This window comes from Leuciscus leuciscus (assembly GCF_965113295.1).
Source record: "Leuciscus leuciscus genome assembly, chromosome: 24".
Classification (NCBI taxonomy): domain Eukaryota; kingdom Metazoa; phylum Chordata; class Actinopteri; order Cypriniformes; family Leuciscidae; genus Leuciscus; species Leuciscus leuciscus.
In genome coordinates this window covers 32595659-32608001 of record NC_138723.1, presented here as the reverse complement: position 1 = coordinate 32608001, position 12343 = coordinate 32595659, and the positions used below count along the sequence as shown (strand labels likewise).

The window sequence follows — 12343 nt, the reverse complement described above, 5'->3', positions numbered from 1 at the left end:
CTGTGCTTAAGTGTTTATATTCATTAGAATATTTATATAAAGAGACATGGTATCATGCATTTGAAGGATTTACATCACCGTAAGTTAGTCATTTAGTTTTAGACTGATTGTATTTAAAAAATTATATAATTACAATACAATTATTATGCCCATTTTTTTAATAGAAAAATTATCAAATTATTCTAGTTTTCCATTGATTTCATTAATTATTAGCTTTTTCCTCTAAACCCTGATCTGAGGAAATCACACAAGACACTGACGACCGAAACAAACACAGCAGGACTGCTCTTGGGTCAAATGTTTAATAAAGTAAAATTAAGGTAAAATGGCAATAAAAGATAAAAGTGGAGTAAAAGCAGTTCATGCAAATTAACTTTATTCCAGGAATGAGAAACACAGCTGTGTTCTGGAGATAAAACATCACCGATTGGTCCCTAAAGCCCCCAACACCCCAAAGCAAAGCTTCCTCAGAATGTGTGTGTGAGTAAAGATGATGTGGTGTGTGTGAGTAAAGATGATGTGGTGTGTGTATGAACACACACTGGTGGTGTGTGTGAGTAAAGATGATGTGGTGTGTGTGAGTAAAGATGATGTGGTGTGTGTATGAACACACACTGGGGGTGTGTGTGAGTAAACATGATGTGGTGTGTGTGAGTAAAGATGATGTGGTGTGTGTATGAACACACACTGGTGGTGTGTGTGAGTAAAGATGATGTGGTGTGTGTATGAACACACACTGGGGGTGTGTGTGAGTAAACATGATGTGGTGTGTGTGAGTAAAGATGATGTGGTGTGTGTATGAACACACACTGGGGGTGTGTGTGAGTAAAGATGATGTGGTGTGTGTGAGTAAAGATGATGTGGTGTGTGTATGAACACACACTGGGGGTGTGTGTGAGTAAAGATGATGTGGTGTGTGTATGAACACACACTGGGGGTGTGTGTGAGTAAACATGATGTGGTGTGTGTGAGTAAAGATGATGTGGTGTGTGTATGAACACACACTGGGGGTGTGTGTGAGTAAAGATGATGTGGTGTGTGTGAGTAAAGATGATGTGGTGTGTGTATGAACACACACTGGGGGTGTGTGTGAGTAAAGATGATGTGGTGTGTGTGAGTAAAGATGATGTGGTGTGTGTATGAACACACACTGGGGGTGTGTGTGAGTAAAGATGATGTGGTGTGTGTATGAACACACACTGGGGGTGTGTGTGAGTAAACATGATGTGGTGTGTGTGAGTAAAGATGATGTGGTGTGTGTATGAACACACACTGGGGGTGTGTGTGAGTAAAGATGATGTGGTGTGTGTGAGTAAAGATGATGTGGTGTGTGTATGAACACACACTGGGGGTGTCAGTGAAAGGCAGTGGCGGGTGTGTGACTCTTGCGATGTCGTCCGGGAAGCAGAGGGAAGTCCTCGGGTAGGAGAGCATGTTCTCGACAGGTAGGACACGTGCTCTGCTCCTTCAGCCACACCTTTATACACTGAAACACACACACACTCCGTCACTCAGTCTGCGTGACACACGTAAACACACGTCACACTAGCGCTCAGACGACGCGCTCTGACCTCTCTGTGGAAACTGTGGCGGCACTCCAACACACACATCATCTCAGCACTCATGTCCTCGTGGCAGATGATGCACGGGTCCTCCATGTTCAGCTGTGGGCGCGCGCACACACACACACACACACACACACACACACAGGTTAGACCAACATGATGATGAACTAAGAGCTAAACGAATGGACGGCTTTAGTGAGTAAATGAAACTTTAGAAACAGTGAATGTTAATCTGAATCTCACTGAGGGAAGTGTCGCGAGGGAATCAAAGAATCATGGATCTATACGCTGATTTCACGCAGCCGTTATTTTGAAATTGAAAGCGAGGCTCCGGTGGGAAGAAAACCGGAAGTGTCGCCTTTAATCACAGGAGAGTCGTGAATGCGATGGCGTATTGTTGTGTTTAATGATGTTGGGTCAATTCTAAAAATGTACATACATTTCTTTCATACTTTAGACTATATACAGTGAAATTCATTTATAAATAAAATAATTTTTTTATATATAATTAAGAATGTAAAAAAAGAAGCAGGAATGAACTATATATATATATATAATCCTATATTGGATATTAACATCCAATAGTGTAAATCACGGCAGCAGCTTCAGGTTGGTAATTCAAGGCATTGTTGTTTATCTTTACTTCCGGGGTTCTTCCCACCGGAGCCTCACTTTCGATTTCAAAATGGCGGCTGCGTGTTGGCAGCGTTCACTCTACTGTGTGTTCTAGCGTTAGAAATATCAGCTGATCTTCATGTTTCATGTGTCTCGAGCACAAATACACGAGACAACACTGAAGTGATTCACTGAACTGGACTGAATCGACATTGAAGTGATTCACAGAACTGGACTGAATCGACATTGAAGTGATTCACAGAACTGGACTGAATCGACATTAAAGTGATTCACAGAACTGGACTGAATCGACATTGAAGTGATTCACAGAACTGGACTGAATCGACATTGAAGTGATTCACAGAACTGGACTGAATCGACATTGAAGTGATTCACAGAACTGGACTGAATCGACATAGAAGTGATTCACAGAACTGGACTGAATCGACACTGAAGTGATTCACTGAACTGGACTGAATCGACATTGAAGTGATTCACAGAACTGGACTGAATCGACACTGAAGTGATTCACTGAACTGGACTGAATCGACATTGAAGTGATTCACTGAACTGGACTGAATCAACACTGAAGTGATTCACTGAACTGGACTGAATCGACACTGAAGTGATTCACTGAACTGGACTGAATCGACACTGAAGTGATTCACTGAACTGAACTGAATCGACACTGAACTGATTCACTGAACTGGACTGAATCGGCACGGGACTGAATCACTCAGTAACTGGACTGAATCGACACTGAAGTGATTCACTGAACTGAACTGGACTGAATCGACACTGAAGTGATTCACTGAACTGAACTGGACTGAATCGACACTGAAGTGATTCACTGAACTGAACTGGACTGAATCGTCACGGGACTGAATCACTGAACTGAATCGACACTGAACTGATTCACTGAACTGGACTGAATCGGCACGGGACTGAATCACTCAGTAACTGGACTGAATCGACACTGAAGTGATTCACTGAACTGAACTGGACTGAATCGTCACGGGACTGAATCACTGAACTGAATCGACACTGAACTGATTCACTGAACTGGACTGAATCGGCACGGGACTGAATCACTCAGTAACTGGACTGAATCGACACTGAAGTGATTCACTGAACTGAACTGGACTGAATCGACACTGAAGTGATTCACTGAACTGAACTGAATCACTAAACTGAATCGACACTGAAGTGATTCACTGAACTGAACTGGACTGAATCGACACTGAAGTGATTCACTGAACTGAACTGGACTGAATCGACACTGAAGTGATTCACTGAACTAAACTGAATCGACATTGAAGTGATTCACTGAACTGAACTGGACTGAATCGACACTGAAGTGATTCACTGAACTGGACTGACACGGGACTGATCTGGAGGAGGACACCTGTTAGAGCTGCTGTACAGCAGATATTCTGCTGTTCTCTCTGTAAAACTTGAAACACTCGATTGAATAAAGCGCTGTAGAAGTAAAGCTGACTTGATGAAGAACAGACACAACTGGAGAAAAATAACAGGTTAGGGTTAACTTTGTGATGATGATGATTCTTACCGCCAGCGTAGCGTTACGATGTTTGTCGGACACGTTCTTCCACACGTGTGCTAGCGGTGGCGTGACGCTAGTGTCAGAACCAGGACTCGCTCGACCCGTGAAGTTCATGCGCTCCTGCACAACAGACAACAGCGTCACTACACAGCAACACACACACACACACACACACACACACACACACACACACACACACACACACACACACACACACACACACACACACACACAGAGAGAGCACAGGCACACACACACACAGAACCACCAAAGGAGGGAGAGCATTTTCACATTTGGCTCCAAAACTCTGGAATAGTCTTCCTGATACTGTTCGTTGCTCAGACTCGCTCTCCCAGTTTAAAACTAGATTAAAGTCGCATCTCTTCAGCCAGGCATTCATATAATCCTACAGTTCAAACTACAATCCGGCCTCTAGCTCATAAATGCCAGAGGAGAACTGGCCCCCGACTGAGCCTGGGTTCTCCCAAGGTTTTTTTTTTCACCATTAGGTCACCTGATGGAGTTTTAGGACACCATTAGGTCACTTGATGGAGTTTTAGGACACCATTAGGTCACTTGATGGAGTTTTAGGACACCATTAGGTCACCTGATGGAGTTTTAGGACACCATTAGGTCACTTGATGGAGTTTTAGGACACCATTAGGTCACTTGATGGAGTTTTTAGGTTCCTTGCCACTGTTGCCTTTGGCTTGCTCAGTTGGGGATATTTTGGGGATATTTAATTTAATTTGATCAATCAATAAATTCCTCTTGAAAAAAACTTTGTTGTATTATTTTAATTTAATACTGTGAAGCTGCTTTGATACAATCTGTATTGTGAAAAGCGCTATACAAATAAACTTGACTTGACACACACACACACACACACACACACAGAGAGAGAGAGAGCACAGTTCACGCACACGTGTGTTCTCCTGATGGTCCAGGATCAGCTGAGCCACGCGGTTGATGATATCATCATAGGTCAGCGAGTCGAGAGCGCCTCCACTGGACGAGCGAACCTCCTGAATGAACCGGTTCAACACCAGCCTGTGGAGACACACACACACACACCGTTACACTAACACACACACCGCTGTTACACTAACACACACACCGCTGTTACACTAACACACACACACACCGCTGTTACACTAACACACACACCGCTGTTACACTAACACACACACACACCTCTGTTACACTCACACACACACACCGCTGTTACACACACACACAGCGTTACACTCACACACACACACCGCTGTTACACACACACACACACACACACACACACACACACACACCGTTACACTAACACACACACACCGCTGTTACACTAACACACACACCGCTGTTACACTAACACACACACACCGTTACACTAACACACACACACCTCTGTTACACTAACACACACACACCGCTGTTACACTAACACACACCGTTACACTAACACACACACCGCTGTTACACTAACACACACACACACACCGCTGTTACACTAACACACACACACACACACACACACACCGCTGTTACACTAACACACACACACACACACACACACCGCTGTTACACACACACACACACCGTTACACTAACACACACACCGCTGTTACACTAACACACACACCGCTGTTACACTAACACACACACACACACACCGCTGTTACACTAACACACACACACACACACACACACCGCTGTTACACTAACACACACATACACCGCTGTTACACTAACACACACACCGCTGTTACACTAACACACACACACACACACACACACCGCTGTTACACTAACACACACACCGCTGTTACACTAACACACACACCGCTGTTACACTAACACACACACCGCTGTTACACACACACACAGTTACACTAACACACACACACACACACACACACACACACACACACACCGTTACACTAACACACACCAAGGTTATTTTCGTAAATGAAAACTGAAACTAAGACTAAAACTATTGGTCAAAAAACATTTTCGTAAACTGAAATAAAATGAGAAATTCATAATAAATGAAAAACTAAAACGAAACGAAACTAACAACAGTTACTGAAAAACTAACTGAAATAAAATAATAATTAGCAAAAATAAATAATCGTTTTCGTATTTAATAAGCTCTTTACTTTGGTGGAAAGTCTGACCTGTGGCTGTTTAGGGAAATGCCTGTAATGGCGCTTCACACGCGTGAAGTTGCTGAGGCGATTAACCGCTGTCCTGTGACGCGCTCAATGAAGGACCAGTGAACACATCGCTAGTCCTAAGCGGCTGTTCATAAAGGATGCGTCCGTGGCAGTGGAATGGGAAATAATAACTCATTCAGTTGACGCAAGTTGAACTTCTTTTAACTTGAGCGAAGCGTTTTTAGAATGTCCTTTTATTTGCGTGCGAGACGCGGGTGCAACAGCAAAACAAGTCCGTCAAGCACAAACATACCTTTAATGTGGTGATGTCACGCTTTCATGAAGGTTGACAGGCTGAAAGGTGCTGTTGTTATCTTTGTTTTTACAAAATATTTTCTGCTAATAATATTGTTATCCATGTGGAGACATGTCCCGGGACACCACACACACCCACACACACCCACACCCACACACACCCACACACACCCACACCCACACACACCCACACCCACACACACCCACACTCACTCACTCACTCACTCACTCACTCACTCACTCACTCACTCACTCACTCACTCACTCACTCACTCACTCACTCACTCACTCACTCACTCACTCTCTCGGGACTCTCCATAGACGTAATGGTTTTTATATTGAACAAACTGTATATTCTGTCTCCTTACACTAAACCGACCCCTAAACATACCCATCACACACACACACTAACCTGACCCCTAAACCGACCCATCACACACACACACACTAACCCGACCCCTAAACATACCCATCACACACACACTAACCTGACCCCTAAACCGACCCATCACACACACACACACACTAACCCGACCCCTAAACCGACCCATCACACACACACACACACTAACCCGACCCCTAAACATACCCATCACACACACACTAACCTGACCCCTAAACCGACCCATCACACACACACACACACTAACCTGACCCCTAAACCGACCCATCACACACACACACACACACACACACACACTAACCTGACCCCTAAACCGACCCATCACACACACACTAACCTGACCCCTAAACCGACCCATCACACACACACACACACACTAACCCGACCCCTAAACTGACCCATCACACACACACACACACACACACACACACACACACACACACTAACCTGACCCCTAAACCGACCCATCACACACACACACACACACTAACCCGACCCCTAAACATACCCATCACACACACACTAACCCGACCCCTAAACCGACCCATCACACACACACTAACCTGACCCCTAAACCGACCCATCACACACACACACACACTAACCTGACCCCTAAACCGACCCATCACACACACACTAACCCGACCCCTAAACTGACCCATCACACACACACACACACACACACACACACACACACACACACACACACACACACACACACAGGCATGAAAACAGGTCAGGGGTAAAAAAGGTGAGAAGGATGCGGCAGCAAAAAAACCAATCCAATCAACATATATATATATAGTACTTTTTAATGTTAAATTCATCAATCTGGTGAAAATTAAACAAAGAAAATGATTTTAGTTACAGTGTCTGTCTACATTACTACTAGGCCTACATAATAATAGTTATAATATTAATCCCATGATAGTAATAGCCATATATTGTAAAACATTCACTGAAAAATAAAGGAAACTTTCATAATTAGTTTTGTACTAATTTCTATACTTGAAAGAGTATATTTCTATACTTCACATTAAAGGTGTGATTGGGCTAGCCCAGTGTCAATCAAGAAAATAACCAAATGGGCCGCTGATCTACGTGTTTCATGGGGTGTCAGAAAAAAAAACCTAACGCTGACTTTTTATTGACCAATGCATTACACACTAATTACGCACTAACCCAGCGCCGCCAATTAAGCAAAACAAAACGAATGGGCCGCCGATGTACGAGTTTTATGGGCCGTTAAGACAAAAAACGAAACAAAAAAGTATGAGATGTATCGATCGGCCCAAAAAGCACGTCGGCCCACCGGGAATCTCGTAGTCCCGATGGCATTAGCCTATGCCTGGACGTCACACAAAACAAAATCCTACCTGTAGCCTTTCACCATCCACTTATTTAGCTGCTGTTGCATCAATTGACATGCCATCTCCTTTCCTCTCTTTCTTTTTCTATGTTTAGCCCCCGACAGCTTTTTTGCATTATCCATCTTTTTCGACGACAACTCACTACGTTACTCGTTCAACGCACAACGCTCACGGCGCCCGCGCCCGCTCGCGATATTATCCCGCCCTCTTAGATGTCAAAATTAAAAAATAATGACATTGGCAACATCGCTGTCTGTATCTGACAGGACAGTTAACATTGTAAGCTAACTTACCTCAGGCTTGCTTTCCGACGTGCGGTTCTTTGTTCGGCAGTGTGTCATCAGACTCGCAGTGTTAAAGACTTTGAAAACAATTCTGCCCTACTCTGACTCGGATTGGCTGTCAGGTTTCGGCATTAGGAATGATGATTGGTTTTTTCAAGCTGCTTAGTTTATGGTAACTATAGAGATATAGCGGGTAAATGCTGGCCACGACCACGACCCCCCCTCCCACCCCATAAATATTTTCTCATCGGATCTGCACAAATCACGTAGGTGACCCATTTTGGTTTTAAAACGGCGAATTTCGCCGAAAGGTGAGGAGTTTTCATGCCTGCACACTAACCCGACCCCTAAACCGACCCATCACACACACTAACCCGACCCCTAAACCGACCCATCACACACACTAACCCGACCCCTAAACCGACCCATCACACACACACACACACACACTAACCCGACCCCTAAACCGACCCATCACACACACACTAACCTGACCCCTAAACCGACCCATCATACACACACACACACAACACACACTAACCTGACCCCTAAACCGACCCATCACACACACACACACTAACCCGACCCCTAAACCGACCCATCACACACACACACACTAACCCGACCCCTAAACCGACCCATCACACACACTAACCCGACCCCTAAACCGACCCATCACACACACACACACACTAACCCGACCCCTAAACCGACCCATCACACACACACACACACTAACCCGACCCCTAAACCGACCCATCACACACACTAACCCGACCCCTAAACCGACCCATCACACACACACACACACACACACACACACACACACACACACTAACCCGACCCCTAAACCGACCCATCACACACACACACTAACCTGACCCCTAAACCGACCCATCACACACACACACACAACACACACTAACCTGACCCCTAAACCGACCCATCACACACACACACACTAACCCGACCCCTAAACCGACCCATCACACACACACACACACACTAACCCGACCCCTAAACCGACCCATCACACACACACACTAACCCGACCCCTAAACCGACCCATCACACACACACTAACCCGACCCCTAAACCGACCCATCACACACACACACACTAACCCGACCCCTAAACCGACCCATCACACACACTAACCCGACCCCTAAACCGACCCATCACACACACACACACACACTAACCCGACCCCTAAACCGACCCATCACACACACACACTAACCTGACCCCTAAACCGACCCATCACACACACACACACACACACAACACACACTAACCTGACCCCTAAACCGACCCATCACACACACACACACTAACCCGACCCCTAAACCGACCCATCACACACACACACACACACTAACCCGACCCCTAAACCGACCCATCACACACACACACACACACACACTAACCCGACCCATCACACACACACAGCTGTTACACTAGCACACCTGACCATCACTAGCCTGTGGAGACACACACAGTTACACTGACACACACACCGCTGTTACACTAACACACACACACCGCTGTTACACTAACACAGACACACCGCTGTTACACTAACACACACACACCGCTGTTACACTAACACAGACACACCGCTGTTACACTAACACAGACACACAGCTGTTACACTAGCACACCTGACCAACACTAGCCTGTGGAGACACACACACTGTTATATTAACACAAACACACACACAGTTACACTAGCACACCTGACCAACACTAGCCTGTGGAGACACACACACTGTTATATTAACACAAACACACACACAGTTACACTAGCACACCTGACCAACACTAGCTCTAGTCTGGAGCATTACACTGGTTTAGAGTCTCTTCTGCTCATCAAAGCTGCGTTTATTTGATCAAATACAGTAGAAACAGTGAAATATTATTCCAGTGTAAATCATCTGTTTTCTATGTGAATACAGTAAAGTGTAATTTACTCCTGTGATCAAAGCTGATGTTCAGCATCATTACTCCAGTCTTCAGTGTCAATGAAAACAGGAAGTAACCGGGATTACTCCAGACTATGGAGCGTGAGTGTAGCTAAAGCTAATGTTGTGAGTGGAGCTAAAGCTAATGTTGTGAGTGGAGCTAAAGCTAATGTTCTTAGTGTAGCTAAAGCTAATGTTAAAGCTAAAGCTAGGAGCACCTGTTGTAATGCGGGAACATCATGTTGAGGCGCTCCAGGAGCCGCTCGTACACCGTCAGGGGCTGTGGGTTCGAGGCACGGCGGGTCACGGGCTCGTCGGGGGGTTGAGGAGTGGCCCGTCCGGTGGGTGTGGGCGTTCGGGGGGGGGGCAGTGACCCGTACGGCCCGTGGAACTGGGAACCGGACTGAGGAACCGGAGCCGGAGGAATCGCCTGCAGGACACAATAATGAATTGAACATTGAATGACACACGTGAACATCACACGAGACTCAGTGAACTCAGAACCGAACGCGATGATGATGATGATGAGGTCGTGACCCGAGCTCTTACCGGCAGTGTGGGCGCAGTGGGAACGCTGGGAACACAGATATCAGGCAGTGAACACAGTCTAGTGCCCTTCTTCACCTCGTCCATCTGTGCATCAAACTCCATCTGAAACAAACCGTTCAAACCAGTTTCAGAGACACAAAACACGCAGATTATCATCATATACTGGGTAAATAATGTCTGCAGATGTTGAGTGTGAAGAAGTGAATGTAAGTCTCTCCGGCGACACTGTTCTGGATCTCACTATGAAAGACAGTTGAAAAGCATGATATAACAAAGTTTATGAAAGATATTAAATATTGTTTAAAAAGCAGGGGGTCTGTTGATCAGAAGAGGTGAAGCTCATGAATCAGGAAGATGTTCATCATGACCTGCAGCTGTAATGGGTTATGGCTATATCCAGTAATACACATTTTGATGAACCGATATTGAATGCGTGAACAAAACTTCACTAACCCTTCTCTGTAGCTCCTGCCATCCAATAACCTTTGATACTTCTGATATTAAACAAAGTCTCATCTTTCTAATCCTGTCAGTTTCATCAGTAAATTCAGTCAATAAATGTGTGTTTAATGTGTGTGACAGATGAAGCAATCATCTCTTCCTCTTTACTACTAGTTACAGCAGCAAATAAACATCAATGTTATTATAACATTATAATAAAATCTGCCTTATGTGCAATTTAAAAGATTTGTTGTTCATTTTAAACTGTAATATTCAGGGTTCGTACACCTTTTCCCAGGTCAAACTCAAGCACTTTCAAGGTCCACTTACAGCGGTCTCCAGCACCACACCGCCGTAGATTACATACAATACAGTCAAAATTACTATTGAGTGTTTTTATCACATTAAAAGAGATAATGCTATAAACAGCCAAAATTGTGTTTCGTAATCGCAGAAGGATCAGATATTTAAGCAAATCACAAGTTTTATTTTTCAAAATGTATCACTAAGTAGATAGGCAAGGCAAGTTTATTTATATAGCACATTTCATACACAATGGCAATTCAAAGTGCTTTACATAGAAGAAATAAAAATAATAAAAATAAATAAGAATAATTAAAACAGTTTAGAAAAAAAAAAAATACAGTACTTATAAAAAAAAAAAAGAATATTATTATAGATCTTTCCTTCAAAAGGATTCCCTTGGATCCAAGATGGCGCCGCGGATGGCTGCCTCGGTGTGGAGCTCTCCAGTTATTGTGTTGTTTTTGTTGGTTTGTTCTGCGTTTAGTCATTCTTTTCCTATCAGTTTCACCAAAGACGAACTACTGGACATTAGGAAACACACACCAGATAACTTTTTTACAGATTTTGATTTCTCAGACGTTTTACTGGACATTCTCGTCGGAGGGGCAGCGGTGTTGTTCAAATGCGCGGTCAGACGCAAACGCGGGAAGCGCGCTGGCGCGCTGGTTAAACTCCGCGAGCGCGGCCTCCGCACTGCACTCCCCAGTATTCATCTTGCGAATCTCCGATCTCTTCCTAACAAAATTGACGAACTTCTCCTCACCCGCACTAACAAGGATTTTTTAAACTCCGCTGCTCTGTGCTTCACTGAAACCTGGCT

The 12343-nt window shown here is 44.6% G+C and overlaps 1 protein-coding gene across 6 annotated transcripts in view; it reads right to left on the bottom strand.

The window, feature by feature from the left end:
• Positions 1-283: 283 nt before the first annotated feature.
• ttc3 (tetratricopeptide repeat domain 3) overlaps positions 284-12343 on the bottom strand; it is a 93872-nt gene continuing 81812 nt past the window's right edge. For all 6 annotated transcript variants that reach the window (XM_082158600.1, XM_082158604.1, XM_082158603.1 and 3 more), the window contains exons 41-46: positions 10777-10878; positions 10446-10657; positions 4668-4794; positions 3751-3864; positions 1572-1664; positions 284-1486 (exon numbers count right to left, since the gene is read on the bottom strand). In XM_082158600.1, the coding sequence (XP_082014726.1) occupies positions 1355-1486; positions 1572-1664; positions 3751-3864; positions 4668-4794; positions 10446-10657; positions 10777-10878 (780 nt within the window). In that variant the 3' untranslated portion in view covers positions 284-1354. The remainder of the gene's footprint in view (positions 1487-1571; positions 1665-3750; positions 3865-4667; positions 4795-10445; positions 10658-10776; positions 10879-12343) is intronic.